General features: G+C 46.1%; 1 protein-coding gene across 3 annotated transcripts in view; it reads right to left on the minus strand.

Moving 5' to 3' along the window:
- CALCOCO1 (calcium binding and coiled-coil domain 1) overlaps positions 1-11,264 on the minus strand; it is an 18,354-nt gene extending 7,090 nt beyond the window's left edge. Inside the window, exons 1-7 of one of the 3 annotated variants that reach the window (XM_017501854.2) lie at positions 11,109-11,264; positions 8,813-8,992; positions 8,354-8,456; positions 7,168-7,358; positions 4,509-4,667; positions 3,951-4,099; positions 1,937-2,027 (exon numbers count right to left, since the gene is read on the minus strand). In XM_017501854.2, the coding sequence (XP_017357343.1) occupies positions 1,937-2,027; positions 3,951-4,099; positions 4,509-4,667; positions 7,168-7,358; positions 8,354-8,456; positions 8,813-8,968 (849 nt within the window). In that variant the 5' untranslated portion in view covers positions 8,969-8,992; positions 11,109-11,264. The remainder of the gene's footprint in view (positions 1-1,936; positions 2,028-3,950; positions 4,100-4,508; positions 4,668-7,167; positions 7,359-8,353; positions 8,457-8,812; positions 8,993-11,108) is intronic. The other 2 variants (XM_037728994.1, XM_017501856.2) reach the window with 2 other exon arrangements.
- Positions 11,265-14,354: the final 3,090 nt, after the last annotated feature.

Raw genomic sequence — 14,354 nt, forward strand, 5'->3', positions numbered from 1 at the left:
AAAAAAAAAAAAAAAAAAAAAAAAAAAAAAAAAATTAGCCAGGCATGGTAGCATGCGCCCGTAGTCCCAGCTACTACTTGGGAGGCTGAGGCAGGAGAATCGCTTGGACCTGGGAGTCAGAGGTTGCAGTGAGCCAAGATTGTGCCACGGCACTCCAGCCTGGGTGACAGAGCAAGACTCTGTCTAAAAAACAAAACAAAACAAAAAAACAAACAAAAAAATCCCATAAAATCACAAGTTAACACACTGGAGATCACCAATTGATATGTGTTTCCAGGTTAATTCATTTTTGTGCAAAGCTCATAACAGTTTCTGTTGTATTTTCTATTGAATTGAAGAGTAAACTGAGCTGCAAGGTGGACAGTTTAAAAATGGTTATCATTTGCACCTACTTCTGTGTGACTCAATGTGTTCTCAATATTGCACAACCAAAATAAAATACAGAAATACATTAGTTGCTGAGGCTGACAGAAAGTCATCCATAACCTCTAATTTCAAAGTCTGGTATGTCTCAAAATTACCTAATTGCTTTCATTAACTTTTAAGTAAATGTTATACATTCAAATTTATAAAAATGAAGTTATAGTACTAAAATATTGTTTTTGTTTATTCAGTGAGATTCCACACAAGATGAAAAACTTTACTGGTGGGAGGAAAAGAAACAGTTCGGCTAAAAAGGTTTGGAAGTACTAGGCTACTACATGCTCCACACCCCACCCCTTTTTTTTTACTGAGACAGAATCTCACAATCTTACTCTGTCATCCAGGCTGGAGTGCAGGGGTATGATCATAGCCCACTGCAGCCTCGACCTCCTGGGCTTAAGCAATTCTTCCACCTCAGCTTCCTGAGTAGCTAGGACTACAGGTGCATGCCACCACGCCTGACTGTTTTAAAACTTTTTGTAGAGATGGGGTCTTACAATATTGCCCAGGCTGGTTTTGAACTCCTGGGCTTGAACAATCCTCCTACCTCAGCCTCCTAAAGTGCTACAATCACAGTCATGAACTACCACGCCTAGCCATGAACCTCACCTGCTTTTTTTTTTTTTTTTTTGAGACAGAGTCTTACTCTGTCACCCAGGCTGGAGTGCAGTAGTGTGATCTATGCTCACTGTAGCCTCTGCCTCCCGGTTCAAGCAATTCTCCTACCTCAGCCTCTCAAGTAGCTGGGATTACTGGCACCCACCACCACGTCTGGCTAACTTTTGTATTTTTAGTAGAGATGGGGTTTCACCATGTTGGCCAGGCTGGTCTTGAACTCCTGACCTAAAGTGATCCACACGCCTCGGCTTCCCAAAGTGCTGGGATCACAGGTGTTGAGTCACCGTGCCCAGCCTTCACACCCCTTTTAAAAAGACTTTTCTAATGTCTCTAACAAGATGTGCTCTCATATACCTTCCTAGAGCCCTACAATACTTCATTAGATTTCTCTTGAGGCCAGGCGCAGTGGCTCACACCTGTAACCTTAGCACTTTGGGAGGCTGAGGTGGGTGGTGGATCACTTGAGATCGGGAGTTCGAGACCAGCCTGCCCAACATGGTGAAATCCTGTCTCTACTAAAAATACAAAAATTAGTTGGGTGTGGTGGTGCGCGCCTGTAATCCCAGCTGCTCGGGTAGCTGAGACATGAGAATCGCTGGAACCCGGGAGGTGGAGGTTGCAATGAGCTGAGACAGTACCGCTGCACTCCAGCCTGGGAGACAAAGTGAGACTCTGTCTCCAAAAAACAAACAAACAAAAAAAGATTTCTCTTGTGACACTTCTTATATTCCACTTTTCCACTTTGACTAATTCTGATTTGGATATATGTCTTACGTTCCCTAGTAGAGTACACACACTGTCTTTACATTTTTATTCCCTTTGGTGTCCGGCTCTCAGAAAGGAATCAAACACTGACTGAACAATGGAGAAAGTAAACCAACTCAGAGCCCCTTACCTCGCTTTGCTCCTTGTCTGCTTGCACTTCTTTCAGTTGCCCAAGGAGCTTCTCTTGTTCCCGGGTCAGGGCCTTCACTGTGTCTCTAACCCTGGGATTGGTAGGATGACATGTCAGACAATCTGCTCCACCCAGAGAAGGAAAGGACTCAGACCTCTGTCTTGTGCCCTTCTACTGCTGCTCTAGGCCCAGAGCTCCATTTCACTCTGGGATGCATAAATCCCCAAGCCAGCGGATCCAGTTCTAAGCCCCAAGATTCTAGGTTCTAGAGCACAATTTAGAAATAAATAGTTTTTCTTATCTTTTGATGTAATATTTTAAGGAATGTTCTGCTGATGGCTCCTACTGTTTTCACTCAAGCAAGAGACTAGAATCTAGTCTTTTCGAGACAAGGGCAGTCATTACTGATTATAAACTTTTGATCTAGACCAGAAGTTGGCAGACTTTTTCTGTAAAGGGCCTGATAGTAAAGTTTGTATGCTTTGCAGGCCAAGTGGTCTCTGCGGCATCTACTCAACTCTGCCATTGTAGTGCAGAAGCGTCCATTGACAATATGCAAGTGAATGAGCGCGATGTTCCAATAAAACTTGAACAAAGATTTGAAGTTATACAACTTTTATATGTCACAAAATATTCTTCTTTTTTTCTTAACCATTAAAGGATGTAAAAACCATTCTTACCTGTGGGCTATACAACAGGTGGCAGGCTAAATATGGCTTGTGAGCCATAGTTGTTGACCCCTGGTCTAGGCAGTCTCTAATCTTTTTCAGATGCTCAATCTGACCCCGGCTTTTCTAACCTATGACTTAGAATGTAGACAGCTAATATCTCCCTAGGTGAGGCTAACATGTCCTGAAGAAGGCTCTCAGATGAACTCACTTATTATTACTTTGGGCCTTGGACAGAATGCCTTTCTTTTAAACAGTTTTAAAAGATATCACATCTCCCAGTACTAAATGAAACATAATTATGTCATTTAATGAAATAAAAGCTAGAGTATTTAAACTGGTGAAAATTTGAAGGAGGGACATGGGAGGTGGTGGTCACTATTTATGCTACTTGGTAGAGGTAACAGTTTTCTGGAAGAAGAGAGAAATGTATTCTATGTGTCTCCAGAGGTCTCAGAACCTCCTGGTAAGTTACAGGAGGGTAGAGTTCGGCTTAATACAAGAGATACAAAAATGACAACTGTCAAATGTTGAAAGAGGCTGCCTCCTGAGGGTGACCTCTTACATACCCTCATACATACCTTACATTCCCAATGCTGAGAGTCTATAATTTGTATTTTTTCAGGGGAGAGATTCCATAATATTCCTGGATCACCAGTTCTAATGTTTCTTAATAGTAACTTTCCTGTGGTCAAATCTGAAATCCATCCTCTCTCTCTCCTCTTTTTTTTTTGAGATGGGGTTTCACTCTTGTTTTCCAGGCTGGAGTGCAATGGTGCAATCTCAGCTCACCGCAACCTCCGCCTCCCAGGTTCAAGCGATTCTCCTGCTTCAGCCTCCTGAGTAGCTGGGATTACAGGCGTGCACCACCACACCCGGCTAAATTTTGTATTTTTAGTAGAGACAGCGTTTTTCCATGTTGGTCAGGCTGGTCTCGAACTCCTGATCTCAGGTGATCTGCCTGCCTCGGCCTCCCTAAGTGCTGGGATTACAGGCATCAGCCATCTTGCCCAGCCATATCCATCCTCTCTTATCTTGCACTGACTTCTATCCATTCTCTTCTTCCAAATCCTCCACTCCTACCTAGCTCTGGCTCAGCTTTTGCTGCACAATAAGTGGTAACTATGATTATTTCTGAAGAGGAGGAGTACAGACTAGTGTTTGGAAAGATGGGAGAGAGCTCAGCAGAAAAGGGTATCCCCAGTAACTGGACTAGCCTGAGTGAGGGTGAGAGGGAAAGAGGAAGCATATGGGACAGACAGCAGGTCTGCCTGCCCGAGAGAGGAGGCTGGAGTGAGGGGGTCATGGAAGGGAGAGGAAGTGACGGGGTCAGTGGACTCCCTCACCTGTCCAGCTCCACCTCCTTCAGCAGCACTTTCTCACTGATGGTCTGGATGTCGTCCTCCAGCTCCAGGATGCGTGCCACATGGTCTCCCTGCTGCCGGCTCAGGATGTCCCTTTCTTCTGTGATCTCCCCATGGGACCTCGAAATTCCCTGTAATTAAGTTTCCCCCAGAAGAAAAAGGAGGTTGGGATTCATCTCTCAGGTGGTGGAACAAAGACTTAGGAAGAGAACTCCAGGGTCTGACCGCTCCCACCCGGCTATCACATCACCTTCCTTGAAAAAGAAACTGTAAGGCAACATTCCCTTACCTATCAGTGTAGCTACCTCCACCTTAGCCCAGCATTCCTATGTTCAAAGAACTGAGTCTCATTACAAGTTTGGAACATGTCTTTTGTCATATCAAGTTTAATCCCACCTATTACCCCTTAAATCTATTTCCTTGATGCCAGAACCATCATAAAAGCCAATTAACATCTCTCCTCCACCCTCTTCACTGGCTTCAGATTTTAGACACTGGGTGAGCAGCCAGGCCCTGTCCCCTACCTGGCCCAGCTCCCACCTTGTACTGTTCTGTCAGCTCCGCGTGCTCCTGCCTGGCAGTTGCCAGAACCCTCTCAAGCTCCTGCACTCGGCTCCTCAGCTCTGTCACCTGTGCCTCCAGCTGCAGCTTCAGCTGCATCAGGTCATTCCGTTCTTGCTGGCTCTCATCGAGCTGGTTCTATAGATGGCAGGACGAGAAGGGGGTGTGCTGGTGAAGTACCCCTTCTAAGGGCCCATCCTTACCCAGAACGCACCAGGTGCATTTTGGGGTTGGGGAGTTATGTAGCTTTGGGCTCTAAAGAGGTAAGAAAGGGCATGCTCGGTGTGCTACGGAATCCCATCCATCACCCGGTCAGATGCGCCAGCTCATGGCACCCTGAACTGTCCATCCCTCTTTTTCCTTTCCCTGCCCTAGGCCTGGCCCTTTCTTCACCCAGGAATTGCAGGAATCCCTCATGTGGCACAAGTCAATGAATATAGACACAAGGGATGACTCCCCTAATTTTACCCTATCTGCTCTGGAGTTGGACAGACTTGGGTTCAAATCTTCAACACAGTTTTTACTAGCTATGTGATTTTTTTTTAAGATAGGGTCTCACTATGTTGCCCAGGCTGGAGTGCAGTGGCTATCCACAGGTGCAACCACAGCATACCATAGCCTCAAATTCCTGGCCTCCAGCAATCCTTCCATCTCAGTGTCTCCCAAGTAGCTGAGACTACAGGCGCATGCCACGACACCCAGCTAGCTATGTGATTTTGAACAAGCATCTTAACTTCTCTAAGTCTCTGTGTCTTCATCTGTAACATGATCCCTTAGTCTGGATTGTTGTAAGGCTCAAATGAGAATCATGATTGTGAAAACACAACAGAGTAGGAGCTCACATATCTTTCACTTATGTGACATAAATATCTTGCTATTCCTGTGGTGATGCCATGTATTTATTAGACTTGAAGTTCTAGAGGACAGGGTTTGTCTGAATCACAGGAAATCTACTCATTCTCACCTTCTCAGCCTTCCCCAGTCCCTTCCTTATCTGGGGAATATATTTCCTCTCCACCTGGCCCTGTCTCTTGTCTTCCTTCAGGAAGTCTTTCATGCTAATATCTGCCTTTACTCCTTAATTCTTCTCTATTTGGCTCAATAGAAATATAATACAAGCCACATATACACTTTAAAATGTTCTAGCAGGCACTTAAAATTAATGAGAAACATTTGAAATTAATTTCTAGAATACACACACACACACACACACACACACACACAGATGGAGTCTCATTCGTCACCCAGGCTGGAGTGTAGTGGTACGATCTCGGCTCACTGCAACCTCTTCCTCCCAGGTTCAAGCAATTCTCCTGCCTCAGCCTCCGAAGTAGCTGGGATTACAGGCACCCGCCAGCATGCCCAGCTAATTTCTGAATTTTTAGTAGAGATGGGACACCATGTTGGCCAGGCCAGGCTGGTCTTGACTCCTGACCTCAAGTGATCTGCCTGCCTCGATCTCCCAAAGTGCTGGGATTACAGGTGTGAGCCACTGTGCCTGGCCAAGAATATTTAGTCTAACACAGTCTATCTAAAACAGCATCATTTTGGCCAGGTGCAGTGGCATATACCTGTAGTCCCAGCTATGCAGGAGGTTGAGCTGGGAGGACTGCTTGAGCCCAGGAGTTCAAGATCAGCCTGGGCAACATAGCAAGACCCCATCTCTTAAAGAAAAAAAAAAAAAAAGAGGTTTAAAAAGACCAAAACGCTGGACGCGGTGGCTCATACCTGTAATCCCAGCACTCTGGGAGGCTGAGGTCAGGAGACTGAGACCATCCTGGCCAACATGATGAAATCCCATTTCTACTAAAAATACAAAAAGTAGCTGGGTGTGCTGGCAGGTGCCTGTGGTCCCAGATACTCGGGAGGCTGAGGCAGAAGAATCGCTTGAACCCAGGAGGTGGAGGTTGCAGTGAGCCCAGATTGCACCGCCACACTCAGCCTGGGTGACAGAGCGAGACTGTCTCAAAAAAAAAAAAAAAAAAAAAAAAAAAAAAAAAGTAAAAAAAAAAAAAAAAAAAAAAAAAAAAAAAAAAAAAAAAAAAAAACAACCAAAACAGTATCATTTCAATATGTAGTCAAAATAAAAATTATTCAAGTCTTTTACATTCTCTTTAAAAAATACTAAGTCTTCAAAATCTGGAGTATATTTTACCCATACAGTCCCTCTCAATTTGGATTAATTGCATTTGAAGTGCTCAAAAGCCCTATGTAGTTAAGAGCCTTTGGCGTTGGACAGTACAGGTCTGGGGTCTTGCCTATCTGCTCTCACTCCCCACTTGTCCTGGAAGCAGGTCTTGTGCTGCCTTTTCTCTGAACGTCCCCTGGAGTAGCCCCCTCTACCCTTTAGATCTTCCTCTAGGGCACAGGGCAGGATGTAGCGCGTGGAGAAGGAAGGCTCCGAAAGTTCTTATGAAATCCTGAGTTACACTGCCCTGTGGGTGGTCTGCTTTCCTGCCTTACATGTTCGTGTATGTCTATGTTAGACTGAGACGTTCCTGGAGGCAGAACTTTGTCTAACTTTCAGTCAGGTCTTCAGTTGAGGCCACAGATGAGGGGAGGGTAAGGTGGGAAGGGTCCTCTTGCAATGCTGTCTCCCACTTCTTGCCTGGGAGTAACTCCATTGCTATTTTCTCACCTGTAGCACAGTTGCCTTGGGGACAACCAGCAGGATGTCAGAGCCCCCATCAGCCTCCTCCATGGTCACCAGTTCATCCATGGGCCTTGGCTCTCGGAACTGGAAAGGGGGGCTCTGCCCACACACCCGGCCCTGGCGGTTCACATATCGGAACTGGTAGAGCTGAGCTCCTGGTTTGGGCAGGTAGCTGGCTGTGGGAAGAAGAATGGACCCAGGACCCCAAATGATCCACTGTCCTTGACTCCAGTCCCTTGCTCAGTGTTCCATACACTGTTTCTTCTCTTCTCCACTTCCTACAAGCCATTTCTTTTCCCAGGTACTCTTCTCCTTCCTTTTGGCCTATCCCTCTCCTTTCTTTCTTTCCCAAACCCACTCTCCTTCTATCACAATCATAATAATGCCAGTTACCAAGTAGTGAGTGCCTATCATGTACCAGACACTGCAGTAACCACTTTTATTTTATTTCAAGACCTAGTCGTGCTCAGTTGCCCAGGCTGGAGTGCAGTGGCGCAATCTTGGCTCATTGCAACCTCTGCCTCCCAGGTTCAAGCGATACTCTTGCCTCAGCCTCCTGAGTAGCTGGGACTACTGGCATGCACCACCACACCTGGCTGACTTTTTTTGTATTTTTAGTAGAAACAGGGTTTTGCCATGTTGGCCGGGCTGGTCTTGAACTCTTAACCTAAAGTGATCCATCCACCTTGGCCTCCCAAAGTGCTGGGATCACCATGCCCGGCCTATAGCTTTCATTTTAAATCCTCATAATGTCCCTATAAGCCAGGCATCCCCTTTTACTGTTAAGATGACAGACACAGGGAGGTTACGTAATTTGCCCGAGGCCAAACAGCTTGTAAGTGTTAGAGGTGAAATTTGAACCCAGGTCTTTCCCTCTTTTCAACACATAACGCTACTTTCCCCTCTTTCTTACTCCCTTGTTCTTCCTTCTTTGGGTAGGATATGGGACTAGATGCCCTCTGAAGTTCCTTCCATTTTGAAGTTCCTGATTCTGCGATAATCCCATGATTTTCTATCTGCGAAGCCCTCTTGGATATATTATCATTATATTTATTTTCATTTATTTTTCCTTGTCCTTTGTGCCTAACTTTTATGTTTCTGAGCCCACCACCTTCTTCTAAACCTCTACTCCCTTGGCTCCTCTCTCCCAATTTTCCAACTTCCCTTGTACCTTGGAACTGGACACTGGTGTGGATGGGGGAACCATCAGTTGTACTTTCAGGCACAGAAGACCACACAAATGTGTGGTAATCCCGAACACAGGCAGCCTCCACCTATGAAAGCCCAAGGTTGAAGAAAGGCATGGTGATGGAACTACCTTCTATGGATGGAAGAACAGGATGAAGGATTGAATGGGGCGGGGGGGGGGAGGCGGGCAGGATGGGGCTACAGTGACAACAATGACAAGAGGAAGGGAAAGTGGAGGGACACTAATGTGTCAGTAGAGAACAAGGCATAGACAAAGAAAAGGTGAGCTTTGTGTATACAGTGAGCGGCCTCTGTCATCTGTGAGATCTTTCTCCCTTCTTCTCTATCAATCTGAGGTTGAGAATCCAAGAACCCAATCATTCCCCTTATTCCAACCAACCCACGGCCCATAAACCTAAGCCAAAAGGGGTTCCAGGGATACCTTGAAGATGCCAATCCAGTCGCTGGCACTGGGCATGGTGCCTGGGGGAAGGGTATAGTGACATTCCACCTTGGTGTTGGGGATGTAGGTCCGGGCTACATTCAGAAAGTTGACTCCACCACGGGATGGTGCCCGGCTTAGTGGTGATTCTTCCATCCTGTCCTTGAGATATCTTTCCTCCTATGAAAGAAAGGGTTGATATCCTAAAGTCTCTCCAGTCCACCTCCTCCCCCTGACAGCTCCAGCACCACACATTCACAGCCCCTACCACTACACCTGGGGATAAGGCCTACCTGGTTCCAGTCCCTGAGGGTTATGGAACCTTGTAGAGGTATCACTCTTAGTCTCATCTACATCTAGGATGTAGATCTGGCCTTCCAAGTCAGTCCCCATCCAGTCTCACACTGTACCTTCTCTGGCTCACAGACCTTTCTGAGGGTTCAGGCTCCTCTAATTTTTGCTTCCAAAAGGGCACGGAGGGGGACAGAGCCTGAGACTTGGTTGACAGCCTCCATTTCTCCATTCCATTTCCCACACCTGGCTCTTGAATTCAAAATCCAACTGAGGTGTGGGGCCCTCTCATTGAGAGGTGTCCTTACCTACTCCCAAGCTTGTTGACCTAGCTGTACCCAGGAATGAGTTATGACATAAGAAAGCAGCAACTAATCTCTGAATGGTTGAGTTTTCAGAGCTAGAATATGGCTGGGGGTCGGGGAGGAACTGACAACCCAAATCCTTAGGCTCCTGAGCTCTCAGCTATTTTCATGCCTCTGAGCTGTCTACCTCCAGTAACTCTAGGGAAGCAGAAGGCTTCTGCTGGCATCCAAGAGACAAAGGGAAGGGGAGGATGTAAGGAAAGACAGTTCCTGTCCCTCGACTTATTATTCCAGGAAGTCAAGAATTCTGGAGGCGGCAGCTTCAAGGGTGGAATGAGGCACTTAGCAGGAACGTGGAGGGAGGGTGGGAGATGGAATGTGGGGGCCTGGAGCCAGGAAAGCCCCACCCTGGGACAGGGAACAGACTAGAAAGTGGGAAGTAAGGGGCCTCAAGAAGTGGAAAAGGATATTTAATGTTGAGGAAAGGGAAGGTATATCGTTCAAAAGAATGTAAGATTCTTCTCTCCAGACTGTGCCTGCAGCAGGACTAGAAACCTACTAGTTTCACTTTAGTATTTCTTTTCTCATTTTCTCTCTGCTCCCCTCAGCCTTGATCCTTCCATCTGTTTGTATTGGTAGCTGGAGACACACTATAGGACGGGGTTGAGAGGAAGGGGTGTTCTAAGTTAGCTGGGGAGAGTTAATTGGAAAATATAAGGGTGGGGCAAGAACAGATAACAATCAAGAGATGCCTCAGTCCAGGGCTGTGAGATGGCCCTCTTATTCATCATTCCTCTCCAGCCCACTAATCTGCTTCCTGTCACTCACAGCCGACGTGTCCAACCAGACATTGCCACTAGTCATATGCACGCCCCCAAACATCACAAACCCACAGAGGCTGAAGTCCCTGGGACAGGAAGCTTTAAAAGAAAACAGAAACTCAGTGGATAAAGGTGAGCCAGCAACACAAAAAGGAGCAAATTCTGCCCCCTAAATAGGTAGGACAAGAAGTTTTTTTGGATGTTCATCTCTCTGAAAAATTCCTAGTTAAATCTAGTCCATGTTTTCTCCAAATGCAATTCTTCCAGCTTTCTAAGGGTGGGGGTAAACTGTCCCCAAAGATCTATACCTGGAGAACCCTAAAAGACACCCCACAAAGAAAATCCGTAACAGCTGTAAACGTTCTTCATGTCCGAAACAAAGTTCGGAGCACCTAAGATGTAGGTGTGTAGCGTGATTCAGACGTTCACATGGCGGGGAGCGGGGTGTCCCACCCCCTACTCTATAGGGCTCTAGAGTTTCTTGACATTCTACAACTTGGAAGTTCCCCCTTCCCCCAGGGATTCAGAGTCGTAAAGGCCTTTGGATTTGCGTAAGGGAGAGCAGGAAGACGTGTGGGGAACAGATCTTACCTGGGACAGAATAAGCAGATTTCAGCTCCCCTAAAGGGATCAAGCTCTATAGACACGAACTGAGAAGAAGGCGAGGACGACGAGGGGGCGCCCCCTCTAATCAGGGTCCCCTTGAAACCACGAACTCCCCAAACAGCGGGGGTGGCTTCTCGAGTACGGAAAGTGTTAAAACCCAAACGCTCCTGCATTCGCCTTCGACAGTTCCCTTATGTTATTCTTCCCCAAGCTGGAAAGTGGGGTGACCCTTCCCTCCCATAAGATCGCCCCCAATTAGGCCAAGTTTCTTACCCAACAGACGGATCAGCTGTTCCCCTCACCTTTCACCAACAACAAAAACAGCACTCCGACTTCTGGAGGGGAGGGAGACGAGTGGGCGCGAGGGCTTCTGGGGTTTGTGGTTCTCTCGCGCCCTTTTGTTACCGTGCTGAATCGGATCTAGGACTACACATCCCAGAAGGCCGCGCATAAGGAGGGCGGGGAAGAGGGCGCCCGCGGCGGCGGCCTCTCTGAGGCGTCCTGGGAGGCGTAGTTCTCATTCCTATGGCAGAAAACGAGGGTGTGGCAACGAAAGGACTTCACGGCCCATGATCCCTTAGAAGGGGGCCGGCTGTATTAGTGGTGGCTGCTGGTTTGTAACGTGCATTGTTGGGGGCTGGGGAGGATTTACTGCTCTAACGCCTTCTGTATAACGCTTTAACGGTGGGCAGAACGCTTTCAGTTGCGCCATCTCATGTACTTTTCACGCCCACCTGTGAGATAGGCGTTCGCGTTAGGCACACTTAGCAGATGAAGAACCTTATGCCCAGTACGGTTAAGGAGCTGGTGTGAAGTGTCAAAGCTATGAAATGTAGAACTGCACTAGCCTTGGCTGACTCCACGTCATGTGTTCTTGCCACTGCACCACAGCTACCCACCATTTTGGGGATGGGAAACTGATAGCTGGGGTAGCAGTTTCTTCTTTGCTTCAACCTCAGGGACAGACCTTCTAAGAATGATGTGTTCTTCACAGCTGACCATTTTCTTCCAACTTGAGGATTTCAGTGCTAAGGGGCCTGACAGTACACATCTGGACTGGGTTTCCCTAGAGTGGCTTCTGGGTTTAGGAAGAGGATATAATTGCCTGAGGTGGTGGTAGGAGCGGTGGAATGAGAAGAATGAAATTGAAAAGGGAGCCTGGCATAATTCAGGACCTGTCACAATTCACAAACAAGCCACTTATAGGGGCCTGTTTGCCCAAGCCTTTTAAGTGGCTTAAATTAATTAGGATAACAATACATGTTGACATTCTGGTTTTTATTTAGGAGAGGTGAAATATTGACACGTCTCCCACACCCCAAATCACTTTATAGACGTGGGCATCCTGCCCCCCTCTCGCCCTTCTCCACTCCTCTAGTCAGAGGCATTCGGAACTACCTCTTTCCCTGGCTCTGTATTAAGGGATTAGTCTTAAGGATTGATTTCCCCTTCCTAGGTGCCTGCTTTAATTCTCTACTGCACTAAGTTACCGAGCTTCTACCTTCTCCAGGTTTTTTGGTAGTGTTTTGCTTTTATGACTGAATGCGGTGTCTGTCCTGAATGTCTTTCATCTGAAGATCTCCAGGCACTTAACAATTAGTTACTGGGCTGCACAAACATTAAGGTGATGTGTCTGTGTCATTAGTCAGGATTTATGAGTTAGGGAACCAGCTTCTGGATGAGGAGGCAGGTCAAGGTCTGGAGTGGGTTAAGAGTGAGGCCTGTTCAAGGACCCAAGTCTCAAGTTTCTTGGCTCTTGTCTTCCACCAAAAATAAAGGTCTATAAGAAAGCAGTCTCAGATGGAGCTAAAAATGATAACAACTTCCATTTATTGGGTGCTTACGATCTGTTCAAACTATACTAAGAATTTTCCCATTTAATACAACAGGATTACGTAATAGGCCTTGTTATTATCTCCATTTTACACATAATGAGATTGAGGCACAATTAATGACTTGCCTGGAGTCATCCAGCTAGTAAGTGGTAGAATCAGGATTTAAGCACAAGCAGTCACCATATTCCCAGTTCAGAAACTCTGGCATGTGATACGAACTCCCATTGTTCTAAGGAACAGTGCTGTTCATTAACAGGAGACAAACGTTCACTGAGCATTTATGTGCTCAGTGCAAGACACAGGTAATGTGAAACAGATTCATTCAACAAATATGTGTGTCAGGTACTATGCTAGGTATTCAGTTAATTTTATCGAAAGAATGAATAGAAAGTATTCATAATTTTAATTATAGTCATTACTTTCAAATATTCAAATATTTGAAGAATAGATTAAATTCAGATAGTTTGGCAAGATGGGGACTGGGGAGGGTAAGCTTCTTCTAGGCCAAAGCAAAGATTTGGAGGTGGGAATGGATAATGAGCCTAGAATCATATAATAGCACATCCATTTCAACCTTTATTTATTTATTTAGGCAAACTCAGATTATTGATAATGTCTGCCTGAAACGTTGCATTGAGGATTCTGAGGAAAGAGTGCCGGGTAGTAATGTCTGCCATGTACTCCAGATGGAAAATGGCAGTTGTAGTGGAGGGACTAATTGTTTGAAATTATTTCCTCTCTTTTCTGCCCACTGCCATGTGACTTGCAGTAACTCCTGTAGAAGGAATATATGTCTCATGTCGTTGACTTTGGGCTTTGTCATGTTTCATAGTTTGGCTGAAGAGATGTGGACAGACGTGACTCATGCCATGTTTAAGCACATGAGTTTCCGCTTTCTGGTTCTTCCCTGCCACTAGAATGGGCATATTCCATGTGATCGTTGCCTTCTGCCTGGGCCCTGGAATGAAACTTACAGAGCAGAGCTGCCGCGTCCTCACAACCTGCATGTACATAAAGCAGAAGCCAAACTGGTTGTTGTAAGTCCCTTAGATTTTGGGGTTGGTTGTGATTGCAGCAAACCTGAATGAAAGCTACAGTTGGAAGCCAGGCGAGGTGGCTCACTCCTGTAATCCCAGCATGGGAGGCCGAGGTGGGCGGATCACTTGAGGTCAGCCTGACCAACTGGGGAAACCTCTCTACTAAAAATACAAAAATTAGCCAGGCGTGGTGGTGTGTGCCTGTAATCCCGGCTACTCGGGAGACTGAGGCAGGAGAATCACTTGAACCCCGGAGGCAGAGGTTGCAGTGAGCCAGGATCGTGGCACTGCACCTCAGCCTGGGTGACAGAGGGAGATTCTGTCTCAAAAAAAAAAAAAAACAGCTACCGTTGGATAGTTGGATAATGGAAGATAAAATTGGAAAGACAGACTTAAGCCAGAGTATAGAGAGTTTTGAATGCCAGGTGAGCCAGAGCCTGCTATGTGTTTATCAGAACCTGTTTCTTTGTTTTTCTTGGATACACAGCTGGACCACATTTTTTTTTTTTTTAGTAGACTAATTTATATTTTTATCTGCCTGGTTGTGTCATTGCTTTGCTAAGTATTTCTTTTTTTTTCCCATTTATTTATTTTATTGCATTTTCGGTTTTGGGGTACATGTGAAGAACATGCAAAATTGTTGCATA

This window comes from Cebus imitator, unplaced genomic scaffold (assembly GCF_001604975.1).
Source record: "Cebus imitator isolate Cc_AM_T3 unplaced genomic scaffold, Cebus_imitator-1.0 Scaffold285, whole genome shotgun sequence".
Classification (NCBI taxonomy): Eukaryota; Metazoa; Chordata; class Mammalia; order Primates; family Cebidae; genus Cebus; species Cebus imitator.